The sequence below is a fragment of the Hordeum vulgare genome, chromosome 5H (assembly GCF_904849725.1).
Source record: "Hordeum vulgare subsp. vulgare chromosome 5H, MorexV3_pseudomolecules_assembly, whole genome shotgun sequence".
In the NCBI taxonomy this organism is placed as follows: Eukaryota; Viridiplantae; Streptophyta; class Magnoliopsida; order Poales; family Poaceae; genus Hordeum; species Hordeum vulgare.
Window position 1 is genome coordinate 116,739,310 of NC_058522.1, and position 22,754 is coordinate 116,762,063.

Consider the following 22,754-nt stretch of genomic DNA (forward strand, 5'->3'; position numbering starts at 1 on the left):
TAATTTGCCGTAATCCTTTCATGGACAATATATTGATCTCTCTTGTCATCTACATTGAAGGTGTGCAAAAAAGCGTGTGGTTTGGAACCAGGAACGATAGTAACAGGTGATACAAAATTATACATGGAACCGAGTACAACTGAGTACAAACTAGCAACAGCTATGCATCATGATGAATCAAAATGTGCCCAACTCCTGATGTCAGGGATTGTGACGGAGGTCACTGTCTCATTTATCAGTTTTCGCCGAGGGTATACCTGACAAACCTCCGTACCTTGATGTTCTCCCCCAGACCAGCGATCGTCTCCTTCACGAGATCCTTCACCGTCTTGCTGTCATCCTTGATGAAGGGCTGCTCCAGGAGGGCCATCACGCCGAGCCTCTTCGATATCCGCCCTTCCACGATCTTCTCCCTGATGTTCTCGGGTTTTGACTGCAGGTCCTCCCTCTGCATCTCAATCTCCTTCTCCTTGCTGACAATACTCTCTGGTATGTCGTCCATTGAGACATATTCGACCTGCGGGCATGCCACCACTTGCATTGCGAGGTCATTCACCAGCTCCTTGAATTTCTCATTGCGAGCCACGAAGTCGGTCTCAGAGTTGATTTCAATCATGCATCCTATGCGGTTGTCGTGGATGTACGATCCAATCAGGCCTTCAGCGGTTAGGCGAGACGACTTCTTGTCTGCGGACGAGAGGCCCTTTTTCCTGAGGAACTCCTGAGCACCCTGAAGGTCACCCCCAGTCTCAGCCAGCGCTTTCTTGCAGTCCATCATACCAGCGCCAGTTTCATCTCGGAGTTGCTTTACCAATGCAGCTGAAATTGCCACAGCTGGTTTCCTGGAAACATAGGTATGTTATAAGTATATAGATTGAAAGATCTATGCAGTTTGAAATCAGAAATGCCAAGGCAGTAAAAACATTCTGGTGCACATATTATGCACACCCCAAGAAACATAAACAGCACATATGAGCAACATGAGATTCTGAGAGGAATATTACTTCTCTGCGGCTTCAGCCGATTCATCGGGCTTGTCATCCTTCACAGGAGCAGCTGGTGGTGGCTTCGCGGCTGTCTGGGCTGCAACTTCAGCAGCAAAATCCTGGCTTCTTTTCTCCAACCCTTCTCCCAGGTTGTACCGAACAAACCTCCTCACCTTCATGTTCTCTCCAATTGTAGCAATAGTTTGCTTCACCCATTCACCGGCTGTGACCTTATCATTCTTGATGAATGGTTGCTCAAGCAAGGCAAATTCTCCAAGCCTCTTCTTTACTCGGCCCTCAACAATCTTAGCACGGATCTGCTCAGGCTTCGAGAGCAAGTCCTCCCTCTGCATCTCCAACTCCGTCTCCTTCTTCACAACCTCCTCAGGGACATCGTCAATGGAAATGTAATTTACTTGAGGGCAAGCAGCAGCTTGCATGGCAAGATCATCGACCAACTCCTTAAAGATGTCACCTCGTGATACAAAGTCAGTCTCACAGTTCAATTCAATAAGGATACCGATTCTGCTGTCATGTATGTAAGAACCAATTCTTCCCTCCGCAGTGGCTCTTCCAGCCCTCTTGTCAGCAGCAGCCAGCCCTTTCTTCCGGAGGAATTCCTGAGCTTTATCAATGTCACCACTCGATTCAGCAAGAGCCTTTTTGCAGTCCATCATGCCTGCTCCAGTTGCATCACGTAACTGCTTGACAAGAGCAGGAGAAATAGTTGCTGCACAGATGCAGAAAAGAACCATCAAAATCTTTCAGTTCATCAACAAAGTGCAATATGCAGTGAACTGTGATGCAGAAAATGCAGGGACAAGTATGTTTGTAAAAGAAGGAACAAAATGAAATTGCAAATAATGGAGGTGTTAATTAGAAGAATTAGTGCACCTGTTAACTTACACTGCATCCATAAAAGCTTTAGGACCACGTACTGGTGTCTCATTTTACAGTAAGTTCTGATTGATATTTGAAAATCACAATTTGTATCAGGCAATCACTTTCTAAATGCATTTACGAGACATAGTTGCACGTCATCAGGAAATCCCTTTATGCCATCTTGGAATATTAAACAGCAAACTTAAAGACTTTCAATGCTGTCAACAAATTTGTAGGAAAAAGTGTAGTTGCCACATGAAACAAAACAAAAATCAGACCCAAGCTATGCAAATGCAGAAGAGGAAGAAAGCCCCCTAATGCGATGTTGCAAAAACTGAAGCCAAACCAAAGTATCATGCCGAGGTTTATCCTCCATAGTTCAAAACTGTACAGTGGCGGGTGAGGTGATATCTGGATTGTACATATTGAGCCTTATTCGATCAACTCAAAACTTTGAGCTAGCGAGGAAAAAAATTAAGTGCATTGTTTCTTGGGTCATTTACCAACGTAAGGAACAATACCACAAGAAGAAATATAAAAAGAACTGGCAAAAGGAGTTGCTTGAACAGTTTACATGCAATCTATCCTAATACTCTTCCTAATTAGGTAGAGTTGCTTGAAGAGCCTTTCGCAGACAGGACGTGACTGATCAAATTACTACATATCAGGGCCTTTTGCAGATAAGATCTGGTCGACAAAAATTACTGCTGACCTGTGGTTATGCTTGCTTCTGCAGCTCCAGTAGCAGAAACCTCTGTGGTTTTCTCATCCGGGGCTGCTACTTCCTCAGTTACCACAGCAGACTCACTACTTGCAGTTGCAGGAACCTCCGGCACTGATTCTTCTGGCTCCTCAGCCTTATCAAGAGGAGTGATTTCCTCAACGGCGCCAGTGGCAGCTTCTGTTGAAGAGCTACCCTCCTCTTTGCTTTCAACTTCAATAGCAGAAACTGTAGGAGGCTCAGCGGCGCCAGTGACAGCTTCTGTTGAAGCGCTGTCCTCCTCTTTGCTTTCAACTTCAGTAGCAGAAACTGTAGGAGGCTCAACGGCACCAGTGACAGCTTCTGTTGAAGAGCTATCCTCTTTGCTTTCAACTTCAGTAGGAGACTCAACGAGCTTGTCGTCAACTGTGCTTTCAACCCCAGAAGTTGAAACTGAAGTCTCAGTCTCAACTTCTGTTTTCACTTCTGGAGCAGTAACCTTTTCCCTCTGGTCCAAGAATGCAGAGATTTCCTTGCTCCTACGGAAAGCTAACTCGAAAGCGTTGGTCCCTCTGGACCATCCCTGCTTCAGGTTGGTGTTTAACGACGACAACTCGTCTTCATCATCTTCTCCCCCCTTCATTGTCAATGTGACCTGGCCTCGTGCTACATTCAATACTTTCACCGTTACCTCTTGACCAACTTCCAGCGCGGAATGCCCGATAAGGGTAAACAGTGCCGCTGCTTCCTCTTCCCTTGGGAGGAATCCTTCTTCTCCATCAGGCAGTGTCACAAATGACCCCGTTCTTGTTGTATTTTTCACAGTGCCAGTCAGAGATTGTCCTCGTGCATACTTTGACTCGTCTATCTTCTTGAAATCCTTTGTTTGCCTTGGTGAGCTTCTAGGCGCAGCTGCAGTTGGGCTCCTCCCACCGCTTGGAGCTGTAGGTGCTTCCTTGACATAATCTCCACCTGTCCGCATTGTCAAGGAGATGCGCCTCGTTTCTTTATTTACTTCCACTAATTTCACTGACACCTCTTGCCCAACAGTGAAGAGGGTAGATATATCTTCGACAAAACCATCGCTTACTCGGGAGATATGAACAAGGCCTTCAGTGAATGCTCCAATGTCAACAAAGACTCCAAATGGCTTGATAGACCTGACTTTCCCGGTAAAGGACACACCAGGAACAAGATCACCATCCTTCAACGGCGGCATCTCGCTCTTACGTGGGTTGCGACCTAACTTGGGAGGGGAGGAAGCCGGGGTCGTGCTAGCCACAGCCTGCCCAGTGGTTTCAGCAGCGGCAGGTGCGGCCTCGGAGGTTTCGCCGGAAGTTTCTCCTGACGAAGATGATGAACCCTCCACCGCAACATCAGTCTCAACAGCTGCTGCTGACAAGGTCCTCAGCCTGTTGTTGGCAGAGGACCAGCTTCTTTTGTACATGCTGATCAGGTGGAATGGTGTCTGTGGCTGCAGCAGCCCATGGCGCGACTGCGATGTGACTCTTGAATACCTCTCTGAACCACGGAACCTTCTTATCTGTATTTCTCGGCCGGGCCTGAAGCTGCCTATGTGGAACAGGCTGATGGTGCCAACAGAGCAATGAACCACCGGCGTCATGCTGAATTCAGGGGAGCTGTATCGGAAACTTGATTCCTTCAGAACCCTGCACGAGGACAGAGACTCGTTTCAGCACCAAGCAAGAAGAGCAAAATAATCTGACGAACAAAGAGCAATACATGATAAGAGATACTGCTAAAGAGCATCAGTTGAGAACTGCGAACATGCATATGCAGTACACCGGACCCAAGAAAATTTGGCGCAAGCAACTATTGCAGTGGATTTTAAATATGGAGAGCATCCTGTCCAGCATTCCAGTGCCTATGCACAGAGCGAGTACTGCTACCCTACAATACAACTTATCGATTTGGAGGGAAAGCGGGCTGCAGTGCTCCGAAGCAAGACGGCCGTCGGCAGTCGGCGCAGGCATACCCACAAACACGTCCCGCGCAAGCGATAGCAAAGGAGGTGGTTGAGAGGGCGGGAGGCGAGAGACATAGACGACGGCGCTGGCCGCATTAGTGTCACCGACGAGCTAGCTACGCGGTATAGCGGCCGGCCAGGCAGCACGGATTTTCGTGGGAACAACGGCGTTACCTCGTCGGGGCGACGGCGAGCTCCCGCGGTGGCCGTGGTGAGGAGAGGGAGCGCTGAGGAGGAGGCGGAGGGGTCGCTGGGGATATATAGCCTTATCTGGAAAGGAAACGAAACGAAACGAAGAAAGAGCGCAGAGGTGATAGACTGATGGCACAGCAGTGGATGGCCGGGATGGATGGGGCACAGCAGTTTTGCTTTGCCGCTGGACCTGACTGACCCCAGTACCAGACCATGATCACGAATTCACGATCGAGTTCAGCCGGGCAGGTCATCGGCAGGTTTAACGCGGCGCGTATGCAGCAGCCGCGTTAAAATTCAACACGCACAGCTCCAGCAACGCACTAAAATACAGCGCGCGCGAGCAGCCGACATTGACATTTGTTCATTTTGAACACAAATTTCACACATTAACACAAAACACATGACATATAATTTGAATCACAAACATCATTCAACCAAATTCGTGCCCAAAAGTTCATGCCCACAACATCATTCAACGAAGTTTAAAATACAAACCAAGTTCATGACACAAACGAAAGGCACAACAATCAAACCTCGTCCTCGTCTTCATCATCATCTTCCTCCGATTCATCCAACTCCGCCGAAGACAATTCTTCCTCCTTCTCTCCATTGTTGTGTGTCGCATCTTCATCACGTGAAGCTCGGAAGGTGTTGCCAAGATCGTGGGAAGGTGGCACACCGGCGTCCGGAGGTGCACCCATGCCGCTAATGAGAGACGCAAAACTCATGCCACCCATGCCACCCATGCCGTCCAAGCCGCCCGGAGGTGGTCCGAAGCCACTCATGCCTTCCATGGTCTCCATGGTAACTCTAAAGCCACCCATGAAACCCATGCCGCCCATGGTGGCTCCAAAGCCACCCATGGCACCAATGTCACCCACGCCCCAAGGCCACCGCCACCCATGCCGCCAAGGCCACCACTACCCATTGTGCGAATCATGGTTTTTTTTGGATCAAGACTTCTTCACGGACAAGATTGACATACTTCTTTTGCACATCACTGAACAAATATGTGTCCAAGAAAAACAAGTGCTTCTCCCATTTCAACAATTTAGATCGCTCCTCCATGCCCACCTTCCTCTCCTCCAATGCCGCTTTCCTCTCCTCGGCCGCCAACCTCCTCTCCTCGGCCGCGGCATCTTGGTTCCTTGCCATTTTCCTCGCCTCGTTGGCTTCTTTTCTTGCGTTGACAATTGCTTCCATAGCATTTTTGAGCTCATCATCTCATTTCCTCTTCTTCTTTTCTTTTGCGTCTTTCTTGGTGCCATCCGGTCGTTTGGGCTTCGAGTATGAAACCGAGTTTTGTGTGGGGCTTCTCTTGCCTTCTTCACTTGATGCATCCTCCTCATCATCATCTTCCAAATCAATTGTTCGCTTGCGTTTTTTGCTCAAATCCAAATCATCAATATCCTCACGCTTCTTTCATTTCTCATCATCCTTCAATACTTCGTAGCTAAATGGCCTTCCTTTCTTTATCTTCCCCTTCTTGGTCCTCCTCTCCTCTCCTTTGAACAAGTTTTGTGCAATATTTAACTACATAAAAACAAAACAAGTTAGCACAAGAAACACCAACAATAAGCATGATGATGAACACGAGGAATGATGAAATGACACTTACCCTATCGACATCATTGGTGCCGCTTGGGTTCAACTTCTCAACCGCTTTTTGTGCGGCCGCCTATTGTTGACAATCCTTGTTGATGGTCGACCACCGGAAGCGAAGCGATCGTGCGGAGCGGTCAATTCCACTCACATTGCGAAGATCAAAGTGTTCTTTCATCCGGAGCCAATAAGAATCTCTACTTTGATCACCTCCAACGGATGGATCCCTCGACACATCCAACCAAGTTTTGCATAGCACGACGTCTTCTTCGTTGACGTAGTTGCCTCCTCTTCCTTTCGGTGCGCCGACAATGCCCTCACCATCCTCGTCCACCTCCAACTCATGGTCTTCGAAATGCATGTCATTGGTTTGAGACCAATGCGAATTGTTGAAGCCAACACCTATAGTTGACATGTATGCATGGTCTTTGACACTACAAAGTATATAGAACAATGCAAATAAGCTATCTATATGTATGCATTCAAAAAATAACAAGAAAAAAAAGTTGAGGAAATTTTCTACCTTTGGGCATATCGTCGAACACATTGTGCGCGTCGGCCGCCGGCTCAACAAGTGAGCTCGCCGGCGCTTCGATAGCCGCCTCGCCCCTCACACGCCCTGCAAGCTTCTTTCTTGACGCCTTCGAGGTGCCGGAGCCGTCCGCCGCCTTGTTCTTCTTCGCAGATGTCTTGCCCTTCTTCGGCCGCGCCTTCGAGGGGGGTGCAGGTGGCTTCATCACGGCGGGCGTCGGCGCCGGCGCGACAATGCCCGCCGTCGAGGTCATCCGTGGCGGCATGAAGAGGTCACGCGCGAGGCTGATGCTCGGAGGAGCTCTAGCGGAGGCAACGCTCCCAGCGTTATGGTTTGCGGCGGCGGCGACGGCTTCGCGGCTGTAGGATGGGGTGAGGAGGGGCCGACGCGCGCGTCCATCGGGTCAGTTCGTCGGCGCCGGCGCGTGCGGGGCAAAGGTGGCGCGGTGGAGAGAGTGCGGCGCGAGCTCTCGTGTGTGTCGCGCGCGGAAGCGGACGCCCCAAATATGCAGCGTACCATGACGATTCGAACCGCGCGCCTAACTCTATATGCCACACGCGTGGTTATCGCGCGCCCGTTGGAGACACTCTGCCGATTGCGTGCGCATTAAAATGGATAAATTTACGACGCGACGCTTGTTTAACGCAGCTGTTGGAGATGCTCTAACCAGGGCAACAAACGGGGTGCATCGTATGGTCTAGCATTCATTCCTACAGCGAATCACCAAGGCTCCGGCTATTAGTTTCCACAGTGCTCCTATCAGCATGCTAGGCAGCGAATCAATTGGCATAAATTCAACATCAAGATAGGCTCGCAAAAAATAAAATAAAATAATTACAGCTGAATCATAGCATCCCTGTGTTAGTCTCAGGTTTCTAGTACTCAACAGTATCCAAATGACAACCATTCAGGGCTCCTTTGATTCAAAGGAATTCTATAGAATTTTTGGAGGATTGAAATCCTTAGGAATTTTTTCTACATTGGTCCTTTGATTCATAGGATTAGATCCAATAGGAATTTTTCCTATGGAATCTTTTATACTACATTTCATAGGAAATCAAACATCCACTCCAAACTTTTTTTACAATTCCTTTGTTTTTTCCTGTGGCATCAAACACTCCTTCCTAATCCTATAGGGTTCAAATGGAAATGTCACTCCAACCCTCTATTTTTCCTGTTCCTGCGTTTTCAAAATCCTTCAAATCAAAGAGGCCCTCAGTGTCCACCCAACTGAAAAAAGAGTCAGTGATGTACTCACTCCCTTCATAAAGAAATATAAGAGCATGTAGATCACTAAAGACCTCGCAGAGTGCAGTCCGTTTCATAACGCATTAAGAAGACATTTCTATACAAGTTTCTTCCATGCCAACAACTCATTCTCCCGCAGGTACTTCATGTCAGCAAAACATCCCAGCACAAGCAAAAACGATGAAATTTTCATGTGGACGCTCTTACATTAATAAGGTAGTTAAACAGGTTGCAACAATTCCTGAGTGCTGGAGCCCACTCATCGCAGCAGCGTTCAAGAAAGACCACGGCTACACGACCAGATGATCACACAGAGCATGGGCCGTCCCTTGTAGAGGAACCGATCTACCACTGCTCTTTAAGTTTCTACAGCGGGGCCACCAAAGAAGTGGCGCCATTTCTACTTTCCGTTCATGCGCTGATTTATTCGTCGCTTGGATTCTCCATCTTGGTACCTTCTTCGCCCACCATGCCATCTTCTGTCTTGGTACCTTCTTCGCCCGCCGTGCCATCTTCTGTCTTGGTACCTTCTTCGCCCGCCGTGCCATCTTCTGTGTTGGTAGCTTCTTTGCCTGCCGCATCATCTTCTTCAGGGGCCTCCGACTGCCATCGGGAATGGAAAAGGTCAAGTGAAGTAATACTAGACCATCATCCGAGCATGTATAGTTCCATCATAATGTCACTTAAATCTACTTGTTTTCCTGGTACTGGTGCTAGCATACCTACTTTGCACGTGCTCAGTGGTTCCAAAAAAGAACTAAGTAGTTGTGGGTCCTCCGAAAAGATCAGGCTACGTTAGTAGAAGATTTCATGCTAAATTTCAGGACTTGGGTTTATAGTTCTCGACATTCTCGATTGTTCAGAAACGTGGGCAGGTTCTGGAATTCAACAAGAGGTACAAAATCAATCATTGCCAGTCTGCTTTAGCCGCTAGCCGTGCAATAAGTAAATACTCACATTATTTTCCTCCTCAACCGTGCTGCTTTCATCATTATTTTCTGGATTATCCTCCAACTGAAAAAAGAGAGGGGAGGGGGACAGGTTAAGAAACCGTGTCACAAAAAAATTAGCATTTAACGAAGTGCTAATATAACCACTAATAGGACACAAGTGCTGCTCATATACTTGCAACTACCTATGTATCCATGAATTGTGCAACCTAATCATTACTAGAACGCAAGTAATTAATATTGCATGGTTGCAATGAATTATATATCCAAATATATATTGACAGGATAGTTAATGTTTGAGCAACCTAATCATTACTAGAACGCAAGTAATTAATATTGCATGGTTGCAATGAATTATATATCCAAATATATATTGACAGGATAGTTAATGTTTGAGCAGATAATGTAAGCCAGAAAAATACTTACTTTCAGGTTCCCCATGTTTGCTAATGCACCCTCACTTGTATTTTCCTCCCCACTTCCTTTGTTCCCATCATTTTCGGTAGCATCTTCTAGCTGAAAGAAAACGAAGCAGACATTGAACAAAGAAGCTAGACAGCATTGTTCAACAAAAAAATTACGCCATCATGAATGGAAAAAAGGTAATTACCCCCAAATTCTTCAAGCTGATAGTCACATCTTCCTGTTGCTTCTTAAGGGTGGTTCTCAGTTCTTGGAAATCCTGGTAGGGGCAAAGGAGATAAAGCAGTTTGCCAAAGGTACAAAAATTAAGAGATTAATAATTAAACCTTTTTACAGAATATGGGGACATGTCCTTACTGATTTCAGCTGGTCAATTTCACTATTAAGTGCAGTTTTGATATCCGAGATTTCCTGCAAGACATAGAATGATAATAAGTTGGTATTCAACGAGTGCTAGCTTATAGTTAGTTTGCATTGATTCAAAGAAGGTTGTATTGTTTGGAAGTATGAACACATGTAGAAACTTTCTGACCAAATGAACTATAATCCTTCATTATCCCGTTGCATGTTTTATAGAACCCAAACCCAAAAACAAAGCAAACTATCATCCAATCACTAAAATATGACAACCGTTCTGCAAATAATGTGTCGATAATCAATACAATAATTCTCGGGATACAAGAAAGAATATACGTAAATTCAAAAAAACAAATTCTTAATATAGAGCATAGCATCAAGTGAAGTGTGCAGAAACTCACAGTTTTGTATTTCTGCACTTGGGTGTCTAAATTGTTTCTCCAACTCTGCAAATCCTAAAAAAAAAGAAACAAGACAATTATAAACAAAGCAGTTCTGAGATTAACAATTCCAACTGAAGCAATGAAATAATGTGCAAACTGTACCAAAAAGCAAACAAGCCTATTATGCATTTAAGGGCTTTGCCCTGAAAATATAACCATGTTCATACTATTTCATGATTTAGGTATTACAAGTAAAAACCACAAAGATGTCATTTCTTTTCTATTTCTGGTGAGCCCGGGCTCATTGAGGCATGCCCTCCAAATGGTAAGATGAAATTTGTGCGTACAGATACCATGATATGGATCAAATGGGAACTATCTATCAAAGCAAAACATTCATTAAATAAACTAAGAAATATGCATGAAAAGAAGAATAAAGATATATATTTTTTGCAATATTTCAGCATACCTCCTTAAGTCCTCGAAGTCTTCCCAAAAGCTCTGACTGTGATTCATTTAATTCCTGTTATTCAAAAACATAAAAAGGTTCATTTCCTTCTTTCTCTTAGAATCTTAGAACGCAAACATTGTTTATAAACATATCATGCAAACATTGTTTATAAACATATCAGCACAAAAGGACAATGCCGAATTGAAGAGCAATGGTAGATTTAATATAATCAGAAACAAGGGACTTGGGACAGTTTATAGGTAAAATAACATAGCTTGGTAACCACTTACTGAACTATTATGAGATTGGTATACAGTACGTATTGACAAACAGACAAAATGCTACATACCTATATATCAGAACTAGAATTGTTCATCCACGAATCCTATAATAGGGAGGTCCAGGATTCAGCTCTCAACACAGAAGAAGGTTACGCCCCACAATGATTCAGATGAAACTGGTTCTTGAACATTATTTACATTAAAATTTTCATTGAAGATTGAACACATGATTTTTTTTAATCTTAATCACTGAAGTCCAAATCTTCTGAATTCTAGAAGCATGGTCTGTAACTTTGACGATGAAGCCATTGTTTAGTATGCCTAATCCACCGAAGTTGGGGTTGTGCCCTAACGAAGTGGAGAGTATGGATGTTGTTCTCGGCTTTGGTGGAATTCAGGAGCATAGTATGTAGGAATGCAAGTAAAATAACTAATTATGGGTATGTTCGTAATGACTTCTCAAACATGGCGTAGGTCGGGAATGGAAACTTGTTCCATAGGATTAGATGGTGCAAGCATTTACAGCAAGCATGGTTACGACCACCATACTGATATGCTTAGCTGGTAATCCAACCAGTAACACCTATAATTAACATGTGACGTTCTAGTTGCACTTGGTTTTTCTGTCCCGCGTCTTCATGCTCACAAATGTCACACAAACAAAAAAAATGCGAGGATCCCCTTTCCTAATATAAGAAAACTTTAGAAAGAAATACTAGTGCCTCTAGGAAAGGGGATCCTCACCGAGATCTTCTCCGCCACCGGCAGCAACTCCTCACTCCTCTGCAAAACGAGGCAAACGATCAGAAACCAGACCGCAGGCACTGAGATCGGACGATGGGCGGGCCGGTGCTCACCGCCGGAGACGGGGAGTTCTCGCCCGCCGCCGCCTCCACCGCCGCAACCGCAACCGCGGGCGGCGGGGACGCTTCGGAATCGGACATGAGGATCGAGGGAGGGAGGGAGGGAGCGCGTTGGTGGTGGCTAGGGTTAGGGTTTCGGAGGGAGGGGCGGCCCTAACGGTGCGCGTGAGACAGAGAGATTTGAAACTCAAACCGAAATGGGAAGGACGGAAGGTGATGGTGTGGTGATAAGAGCATTTCGAGCCGCACCCCCAACAAGCGCAAAGGACGCCTCTTTTTTATGGCCAACATCGAAAAGAAAACCCAGTAGCATCTGACGATGTCGAATTTCATCCGTTGGATTTATTTTTTGAATCGGTGATCCGAGACCGAACCCAGCGTATTGGGATAATTGGGGCTTCGACGAAAGCAAAAATGGCGTGTGGGCCATCACTGTGAGGCGAGAAACACATTTTCCCTTACCAGATTCGACCTGGGCGCCACAGGACGTCACTTCCCCTTTCGCCGCCATGTCGATCCCGGCATCGTCCATCTGCCCACAGCCACTGCTCCGCCGCTAGAAAGGCCATTTCCCCCACAGGAAAGAGAGGGTTTCATCGCGACAGCCTCCATCCAATTCATGGGCGAGCTTTCCACGGCTCCGACGACCATGCAAGTGGGGATACTGACTGCTGCCCACCCACCATGTTCGCTAGGTGTTCGGCGATTTGCGTGTTCATCAATGAATTCCGACGACGACGAGGCGTTCGCGGCTGGAAGTGGAAATCGAGGCCGACGGAAGGTGCGTGGTGTGGTGATAAGACCATGTCCAGCCGCATCCCCAACACGCACCCGAGGACGCCTTTTTTTATCGTTGGTGTTGGAAAAAAACAATAGCTCTCACGACGTTGAATTTTTTTTGAGCCGACGATCCCAAGCTAAACCCAGCGCACTGGGCACTTCGGGAGCTTCGACGGAAGGAAAAGTGGCGCGTGGGCCATCACTATCAAGCGAGAAACGCCCTTTCCCCACCCAGATTCGACCCGCGCGCCACAGGACGCCACTTCCCCTTTCGCCGTCATGTCGATCTCGATGCCGCCCCCACCCACACGCAGCCACCACTCCGCCGCTAGAAAGGTCATTTCCCTACAGTAAAGAGAGGGTTTCGTTGCGAAGGCCTCCATCACGTTCCTGCGCGAGCTTCCACAGCACCGACGACCACGCAACATGGGGATACCGACGGCTGCCAACCCACCACGCCCGCCAGGTGTTCCATGATTTGCGTGTTCGTCAATGGATTCCGACGAGGAGGAGGCGTTCGTGGCTCTGGTGAAGGAGGAAGCCGAGGCTGGCACCAAGGGCGAAGAGCACCTCATGATCCTCACAACTCTGGCCGGCCTGTTCGCGAACAATGCAAAGCCGCAGTGAGGTGGCTCGGCGTCGGGTCGTCGTAAGAGCAAGCAAAGGCATCGAATGGACGATTATTGTTTGTTCTACACTGACTACTTCGCCGACGCTCCTCTACATGGCGAGAAAGTATTTCGACGCCGTTATCGAATGAGCCGGAAGCTCTTCCTCCGGATTGTGAATACCATCCGGGAGTTCGACAACTATTTCATTTGCAAGAAGGATTGCAATGACACAGTTGGATTCTCCTCACTCCAGAAGTGTATGACAGCTACGAGGATGCTTGCATACAAAGCTCTCGGTGATACACAAAAAGACTATGGACGCATGGCTGAATCCACCACCATTGAGTATTTGTACAAGTTTTGCAGGGCAGTGGTGACAGTGTTTGGACCACGATACTTGCGATCACCCAATGATGAAGATACTTCTCAGATCCTAGCACAGAATGCAGCAAGAGGATTTCCTGGAATGCTTGGAAGCATTGACTGCATGCATTGGGCATGGAAAAACTGTACATTTGCTTGGCAGGGAATGTACAAAAACGCCAAAGGAGATTGCAATGCGGTACTTGAGGCAGTGGCCACACATGACCTTTGAATTTGGCGCTCCTTCTTTGGTATGCCAGGAACTCACAGTGACATCAACATACTGAAGTGCTCGAATGTCTTTGCCAAGCTTGTTGAAGGTCATGCTCATCTGGTGAACTTTGAGGTTAATGGGCGCCGCTACAATAAGGGATGCTATCTAGAAGATGGCATCTATCCAAGATGATACACATTTGTGAAGACTATCTCAAACTCTGTGCGAGGAGGCAAGAAGTCACACTTTGCTAAGTGTGAGGAGGTTTGCAGGAAGAATGTCGAGCGGACATTTGGTCTGCTCCAAGCTTGATTTGCTTTTGTCCGGTATCCCGCTCTGACCTAGTCAAAATCTCACATGTGGGAGGTAATGAATTGATGTGTCATCTTGCACAACATGATCATTGAGAGTGGGCAGGAAGAGCCAGTGTTTGACACTAAATCATATTTCAGGCAGGGTCCTCTTGTAATTGTTGATCACTAGGTACTGGCAACATGGACCGCCTTCCTCAATGTGCATCAAGAGATCCGAGACCCACAGGTTTATCAAGAACTACAACACGATCTGGTGGAGCACCTAGGAGGCTCAAGGGCAACGCCTAGTTCGATGGTTTTTAATTTGTGTTCGAATTATGAGCTTGCTTCGTTGAACTATTTGATTTATATTGATTTATGTGATAAACTATATGGTAAAAAATAGTTTTTGTTGAATCTGTGCCAAAGTGTGCCGAATTTGGGCCAAACTCGCCGGCTGAGGCGAACTTGGGGGGTCGGCTGAGAAGTCGAGCCCCTCCCCCTCCCCCTATCGAATATATCACCGGTTCGTTCCCAAGTGGCACTATTTCAAGCCCTTGGCGGGGCGAACGGATGAAGATGCTCTAAGGGGTGTGGCCCCGCTTGGTTTCTCACCGCCAGTTTTCTTCTTCTTACTAGCATGATGTTCGTGCGTTGCCACAGAACCATTAGCTTACAGATGGTGAAATTACATTAGTGTCGTTTACAACCGCTACCTGATTTACATTAGAAAAGATAGCAAAAAATACGACGAGAGACATGCGGCGTCGGAGAATTTCAAATGACCATAATTGGTTGGGAAGACAACTAAAACCAAGATCGATTTTGAGTTGAAGTCACAATTTTGTCTTTCTTATTTGTGCCATTTACAAAAATGTTGGTCTCACATGAAAGTAGTGTATTTGTTTATCTATGATAAATCCCACATCGCGAGTAAAATACATTTGTTTATATGTCGCTTGGAAGGTTGTTAGTTTTACATATGGAGATGTGTGTATATGATTATATGAAAAGGATGTTGGACTCATATATAAACTCACCACCAACTTCAATCTTTATAAATAAAATAGGAAAGATAACTTCTGTGAACGATTAAAAACATAGAATTTGTATTATTGTTCAATATATCAGAAAATATTATTCGGGCACATGTGTTAAGCACTGATGTCTGATGTGCTACTCTTTTTTGCAGTGGCTTTTGGCTCGAGAGACCCGCCTCTTGTCCGCTAATTTTTCTTAGAGCCTCTTCAATAAAAGATGTAAACTTAAAAATGTAAAACATGAGATATAAAATTTTACATTTTAAAAAATGTTTTTGCATCTTTATAAAGGTCAACTCCAACAAATGATGCAAAACGAGGATGTAAAAAAAACAACTCTGATAGAAAATGCAAACTAGAGATGCAAAATCGGTCGGCGGCCACGCTGTAGCTGCTGTACGACCGTATATTTTCTGCACTCAAACCTACTAGTGGGTACGGGAGGCTGCGACTGCTCGGTAGAGGAGATGGCCGCACATCGGCGCAGAAGAAGGCGGGAGCTTAGTGCCGCGAGCCAGCGGCTTCACACGGTGGGAAGAACGGTCAAGCCTCACGGTCGTTGGGCGAGCGACGTGGCGCGCCTCCCTTAACTCTGACGCGGGTCTAGGCTAGGAAGAAGCCTAGCCGTTGTAGAACTTGTCGGGGAAGTCATTTAGGATAGCCGTAGCCGTCAGAGATTCTTCAATTCAGCGGCGGTAGGCCAGCGAGGCAGGCGACATGGGACGGGGTAGCGTAGTCGCGACGGGCCCTATGTATGCCCTAGCCGGAGCATTTCTAAATGATAACTACATTCATTTAGTGGCTAGATTAAGAAGGCATGGTCAGTTAGGGAAGTTCATTGATTCGACAACCATCATTTCATCGATGGCCCTTCACCCACAAAGGTGAGAATCCATTTCTTGAAACTGACAAGTCAACGGGGAATATCCGGCTAGCTCCGCCTACACATCACAATTTATTGGCTCTCGTTCAAGATTCTCGGCCAACAAGATTTAGCGAGCCCATATAGAGCTCGAGTGTATCCATTTCTCTTGGATCGTTCTCCACAACAAGATCCTCACGACCGACCGTGTGGCAGTTAGAGGTTGGCCACATGATCATGTCTGTCATCTCTGCCTTAGGACCTCAGAGACCGCCACCCACCTTTGTTTGGATGCACATTCACTTATGTGGCCTGCCTACTGGTGATCTCCGAAGTGGGCGGGCATTTTGCTTCATAAATGGCATCCACCTTACCCTTGCTAAATGCATGTTGGAAGGGATGTTTTTAGCATTTGGATGTCGACTAAAAGAGGCATCTCAACGGCTACCTAATCTACATAATGTGGAATGCCTGAAAGGAGTGAAACCATCACATCTTCAATGACACATGTATGACGTACATCGAGGTGGCTCATGTCATCTTCGAGGGCTTAAGGCAGATGGACTTGGATTTCCGACCAAGAATATACCATACCAGGTAGCTTGCATGCGATGTTAGGGTGTGTTTTGTTTGGCTTATAGCATGTATCTGATTAAAAATTCCAACATGTATATTTTTCCCTCCTCCTAATGAAAAGGCAGTGCTCCTGCAAATTGTTCAAAAATATTTATCATACAAGTAGGACCCAACTGTCACTTGATTTAGGTTCTTTCCCAAAGAGTTTAGATTGAACTCATATAAAAGGTTTAGAAGCTTTGCTTTCATTGTTATAATCGGGGAAAATATATTATTTGCAATGTGACTTACACTCACAAGACACCTAATAATTAGATAAACTATACTAATTAGTTAAACTATATGCCACATGGTCACGACCATGCCTACTGTCTAGTTGCGGCCACGACCACCGCCACAACCATGGGCATGACCACTCCTACTGCCGTGGCCATGACCACCATCATGGCCACCATCACCGCCACTATCACCCCTACATAGAATGCGGGAATGTTGGCGTGGATAGCTTGGAAATGCACCTCAGTTGTGTTTTCCCATGCCAAACATTTATTCACGACGGTGGGTGATACGTCCATTTTGCATCATGCTTTCATGTTGATATTTATTGCTTTATGGGCTGTTTTATTACTTTGTGGTACCATATTTATGCCTTTTCTCTCTTATTTTGCAAGGTTTATTTGAAGAGGGAGAATTCAGGTAGCTGGAATTCTGGACTATAAAAGGAGCAAATCTTAGTCCACTATTCTGCACATCTCCAAATGCCTTGAAAAGTTAGGTGGAATTTTTTGGGATTATATAAAAAATACTGGGCGAAAGAAGTACCGGAGGGGGGCCACCACGGCGCCACAAGCCCTGCCACCGCCACCCCCTGGTGGCGGAGGGCAAGCTTGTGGGCTCCCTGACGGCCCACTAGCCCCCTCTTTTGCTATATGAAGGGTTTTGTTCCAGAAAAAATCATTCAGGAGCTTTTTCGTGGTTTCGCCGCCGCCACGAGGTGGAACTTGAGCAGATCCAATCTAGAGCTCCGGCAGGACGATCCTGCCGGGGAAACTTCTCTCCCGGAGGGGGAAATCATCGCCATCGTCATCACCAACACTCCTCTCGTCGGAGGGGAGGCATCTTCATCAACATCTTCATCAGCACCATCTCCTCTCCAATCCCTAGTTCATCTCTTGTAATCAATCTCTGTCTCACGACTTCGATTGGTACTTGTAAGGTTGCTAGTAGTGTTGATTACTCTTTGTAGTTGATGCTAGTTGGATTACTTGGTGGAAGAGTTTATGTTCAGATCCTTGATGCTATTCATTACACCTCTGATCATGATTATGATTATGCTTTCTGAGTAGTTACTTTTGTTCCTGAGGACATGGGATAAGTCATGCTGATAATAGTCATGTGAATTTGATATCGGTTCGGTATTTTGATATGATGTATGTTGTCTTTTCCTCTAGTGGTGTTATGTGAACGTCGAATACATAACACTTCACCATATTTGGGCCTAGAGGAAGGCATTGGGGAGTAGTAAGTAGATGATGGGTTGCTGGAGTGACAGAAGCTTAAACCCGAGTCTATGCGTTGCTTCGTAAGGGGCTGATTTGGATCCACTAGTTTAATGCTATGGTTAGACGTTGTCTTAATTCTTCTTTTGTAGTTGCGGATGCTTGCGAGAGAGGTTAATCATAAGTGGGATGCTTGTCCAAGTAAGGGCAGTACCCAAGCGCTGGTCCACCCACATATCAAACTATCAAGGTAACGAACGTGAATCCTATGAACATGATGAAACTAGCATGACAGAAATTCCCATGTGTCCTCAGGAGCGTTTTTCCTCCTATAAGACTTTGTTCAGGCTTGTCCCTTGCTACAAAAGGGATTGGGCCACTTGCTGCACTGTTGCTACTACTTGTTACTTGTTTATTTTTGCTTGCTACGTTTCACCTCGCTACACAATCACTTGTTACCGCTACTTTCAGTGCTTGCAGTTATTACCTTGCTGAAATCCGTTTATCAGAGCCTTCTGCTCCTCATTGGGTTCGACACTCTTACTTATCGAAAGGACTACGATTGATCCCCTATACTAGACTCTTTTCTGGTAAGTGGAAATTGGTAAGGAAACATTTATATACTGTGCTAAAATTTATTGTCACTTGTCACTATGGAAACTGTTCCTTTGAGGAGTTTGTTCGGGGTATCTTCACCACGAACGGAAGCACGTGGAGTTGTTCCTCAACCTGAGGTACCTACTGAAAATATATTTTATGAAATTCCTTTGGGTATGCTTGAGAAACTGCTGGCTAATCCTTTTACAGGAGATGGATCTTCACATCTAGACTTGCATCTGATCTATGTAGATGAAGTTTGTGGTTTATTTAAGCTTGCAAGTTTGCCCGAGGATGAGGTAAAGAAGAAAGTATTTCCTTTATCTTTGAAGGATAAGGCGTTGACATGGTATAGGCTATGTGATGATACTGGATCATGGGGCTACAATCGGTTGAAATTGGAATTTCATCAAAAGTTATATCCTATGCATTTAGTACATCGTGATCGGAACTTTATTTATAACTTTTGGCCTTGTGACAGGGAAAGCATACCTCAAGCTTGGGGGAGGCTTAAATCAATGCTATATTCATGCCCCAATCATGAGCTCTCGAGAGAAATCGTCACCCAAAACTTTTATGCTCGGCTTTCTCATGAAGATCGTACCATGCTTGACACTTCTTGTACCGGTTCTTTTATGAAGAAGGATATTGATCACAAGTGGAATTTATTGGAGAGAATCAAACGCAACTCTGAAGATTGGGAGCTGGAGGAAGGTAAGGAGTCAGGTATGAATTTCCAGTTTGATTGCGTTAAATCTTTTGTTGAGACAAACACTTTTAGAGATTTTAGCGCTAAGTATGGACATGACTCTGAGATAGTAGCTTCTCTTTGTGAATCTTTTGCTGCTCATGTTGATCTTCCCAAAGAGAAGTGGTTTAAATATCATCCTCATGTAGAAAGCAACATAGCCAAAACCAATCTAGTTGAGGAGAAAGTCATTGCTTTTTGTGATCCTGTTGTTCCTTGTGCTTACACTGAGAAACCACCATACCTTGCTAGGATAAAGGATTATTCTAAAGCTCGAACTGTGATACGTAGGGGTTACATTAGACCACTTGCACCCCCTGAGGAGATTAGAGTTGAACCTAGTGTTGCTATTATCAAAGATCTCTTAACCGAAGACATAGACGGGCATGTTATCAAATTCTATGAGGACTCCGCTAGAATTGCTAAACCGCACGTGAAGGACAAATACGGACCTGTAGTTGGCCTGCCCGTTGTTTCTGTCAAGATAGGAGATCAATGTTACCATGGTTTATGTGATATGGGAGCTAGTGTTAGTGCAATACCCCGTTCTCTATATGATGAAGTCAAAGATGAGATTGCACCTGTTGAGTTAGAACCCATTGAAGTCACTATTACGCTAGCTAATAGAGACACTATCTGCCCTCTGGGAATTGTGAGAGACGTAGAAGTCATGTGTTGTAAGACGAAGTATCCTACTGATTTCCTTGTCCTTGGTACTGCACAAGATAGCTTTTGTCCCATCATATTTGGTAGACCCTTTCTCAACACTGTCAATGCTCACATTGATTGCATTAAGCAGACTGTCACAGTTAGTTTCGAGGGTGTGTCTCATGAATTTAACTTCTCTAAGTTTGGAAGACAACCCCATGAAAAAGAGTCGTCTGGTAGAGATGAAATTATTGCTCTTGCCTCTATTGCCGTACCTCCTACGGATCCTTTAGAGCAATATCTGCTTGAGCATGAAAATGATATGCATATGGAGGAGAGAGATGAGATAGATAAAATTGTCTTAGAACAATATCCTATTCTCAAGAATAATCTGCCTGTTGAACTGCTTGGAGATCCTCCCCCACCAAAGGGTGATCCTGTTTTTGAGCTTAAACAGTTGCATGATACTCTTAAGTATGCCTATCTTGATGAGAAGGAGATATATCATGTCATTATTAGTGCCCTTCTCTCAGAGCAAGAAGAGAAGAAGTTACTAAGAACTCTGAGGAAGCACCGTGCTGCTATTGGATATACTCTTGATGATCTTAAGGGTATTAGTCCCACTCTATGTTAGCACAAGATTAAAACCGATCCTGACTTTAAACCAGTTGCTCGTCATCAAAGGAGATTAAATCCTAAGATGAAAGAGGTCGTTAGAAAAGAAATATTAAAGCTTCTGGAAGCAGGAATCATTTATCCTGTTGCTCATAGTGATTGGGTAAGTCCAGTACATTGCGTACCTAAGAAGGGAGGTATCACCGTCGTTCCTAATGATAAAGATGAACTAATCCCACAAAGGATTATTACTGGCTATAGGATGGTGATAGACTTCCGGAAACTGAACAAGGCAACCAGGAAAGATCGTTATCCTTTGCCGTTTATCGACCAAATGCTAGAAAGGCTATCAAAACACACACACTTCTGCTTTCTAGACGGTTATTCAGGTTTCTCGCAAATACCTGTTGCACAATCTCATCAAGAGAAAACCACTTTCACCTGCCCCTTCGGTACCTTTGCTTATAGACGTATGCCTTTTGGCTTATGCAATGCACCTGCCACTTTTCAAAGATGTATGATGGCTATATTCTCTGACTTTTGTGAAAAGATTGTCGAGGTTTTCATGGATGACTTCTCCGTTTACGGGTCTTCCTTTGACGATTGCCTCAGCAACCTTGATCGAGTCTTACATAGATGCGAAGATACCAACCTCGTCTTGAATTGGGAAAAGTGCCACTTTATGGTTAACGAAGGTATCGTCTTAGGACACAAAATTTCTGAGAGAGGCATTGAAGTTGATAAGGCTAAGGTTGATGCAATTGATAAAATGCCTTGCCCCACAGATATCAGAGGTATACGAAGTTTCCTAGGTCATTATGGTTTCTATAGAAGGTTCATTAAAGACTTCTCTAAGATTTCTAGGCCTCTTACCAACCTCTTGCAGAAGGATGTTCCTTTTGTTTTTGATGAGGATTGCGAGGAAGCTTTCAAAATACTTAAGAAGGCTTTGATAACCACACATATTGTTCAACCACCTGACTGGAACTTGCCCTTTGAAATCATGTGTGATGCTAGTGATTATGCTGTTGGTGCTGTTCTAGGATAAAGAGTTGACAAGAAGTTGAATGTAATTCACTACGCTAGTAAAACTCTAGACAGTGCCCAAAAAAACTATGCCACTACGGAAAAGGAGTTTTTAGCAGTCGTGTTTGCATGTGAAAAGTTCAGATCTTATATAGTTGACTCCAAAGTCACTATTCACTCTGATCATGTTGTTATTAAGTACCTTATGGAGAAGAAGGACGCTAAGCCTAGGCTGATCAGATGGGTTCTCCTGCTACAGGAATTTGATTTACACGTCATTGACCGAAAGGGTGTTGATAACCCTGTAGCAGATAACTTGTCTAGGCTAGAGAATGTCCTTGATGACCCACTACCTATTGATGACAGCTTTCCTGATGAGCAATTAAATGTCATCCGCACTTCACATAGTGCACCGTGGTATGCTGATTATGCAAATTATATCGTAGCCAAATACATACCACCCAGTTTCACCTATCAGCAAAAGAAGAAATTCTTCTTTTATTTGAGACACTACTTTTGGGATGATCCTCACCTTTATAAGGAAGGAGTAGATGGTGTTATTAGACGTTGTGTACCTGAACATGAACAAGGACAGATCTTGCAGAAGTGTCATTCCGAAGCCTACGGAGGACACCATGCTGGAGATAGAACTGCCCATAAGGTATTGCAATCGGGTTTCTATTGGCCCACTCTCTTCAAGGATGCCCGTAAGTTTGTCTTGTATTGTGACGAATGCCAAAGAATAGGGAATATCAGTAAGCGTCAGGAAATGCCTATGAACTATTCACTTGTCATTGAACCATTTGATGTCTGGGGCTTTGATTATATGGGACCCTTCCCGAGTTCCAATGGGTACACTCACATCTTAGTTGCTGTGGATTACGTTACTAAGTGGGTAGAAGCTATCCCCACTAAAAATGTTGTTCACCACACCTCTATTAAGATGCTTAAAGAAGTCATTTTCCCAAGAATTGGAGTCCCTAGATATTTGATGACTGATGATGGTTCACACTTCATTCATGGTGTTTTCCGCAAGATGCTC

General features: G+C 45.1%; 2 protein-coding genes across 3 annotated transcripts; both read right to left on the reverse strand.

Annotated features, from left to right (window-relative positions):
• Positions 1-3: 3 nt before the first annotated feature.
• LOC123397951 (polyprotein of EF-Ts, chloroplastic) lies at positions 4-4,920 on the reverse strand. Its single transcript, XM_045092461.1, has 4 exons — positions 4,730-4,920; positions 2,581-4,238; positions 1,005-1,716; positions 4-842 (listed from the first exon to the last, which is right to left on the reverse strand). The coding sequence occupies exons 2-4, from the start codon at positions 4,190-4,192 to the stop codon at positions 236-238; spliced, it is 2,931 nt and encodes a 976-aa protein (XP_044948396.1). The 5' UTR covers positions 4,193-4,238; positions 4,730-4,920; the 3' UTR covers positions 4-235.
• Positions 4,921-8,318: 3,398 nt separating this feature from the next.
• On the reverse strand, positions 8,319-12,084 carry LOC123395520. 2 transcript variants are annotated; one of them, XM_045090520.1, is made up of 10 exons: positions 11,835-12,084; positions 11,722-11,760; positions 10,715-10,768; positions 10,264-10,317; positions 9,863-9,916; positions 9,693-9,764; positions 9,509-9,598; positions 9,090-9,146; positions 8,624-8,735; positions 8,319-8,587 (listed from the first exon to the last, which is right to left on the reverse strand). In XM_045090520.1, the coding sequence occupies exons 1-10, from the start codon at positions 11,919-11,921 to the stop codon at positions 8,556-8,558; spliced, it is 651 nt and encodes a 216-aa protein (XP_044946455.1). In that variant the 5' UTR covers positions 11,922-12,084; the 3' UTR covers positions 8,319-8,555. The 2 variants fall into 2 exon arrangements, with proteins under 2 accessions (XP_044946455.1, XP_044946454.1); XM_045090519.1 differs by having other exon boundaries at positions 8,319-8,735.
• Between the last annotated feature and the right edge of the window lie 10,670 nt (positions 12,085-22,754).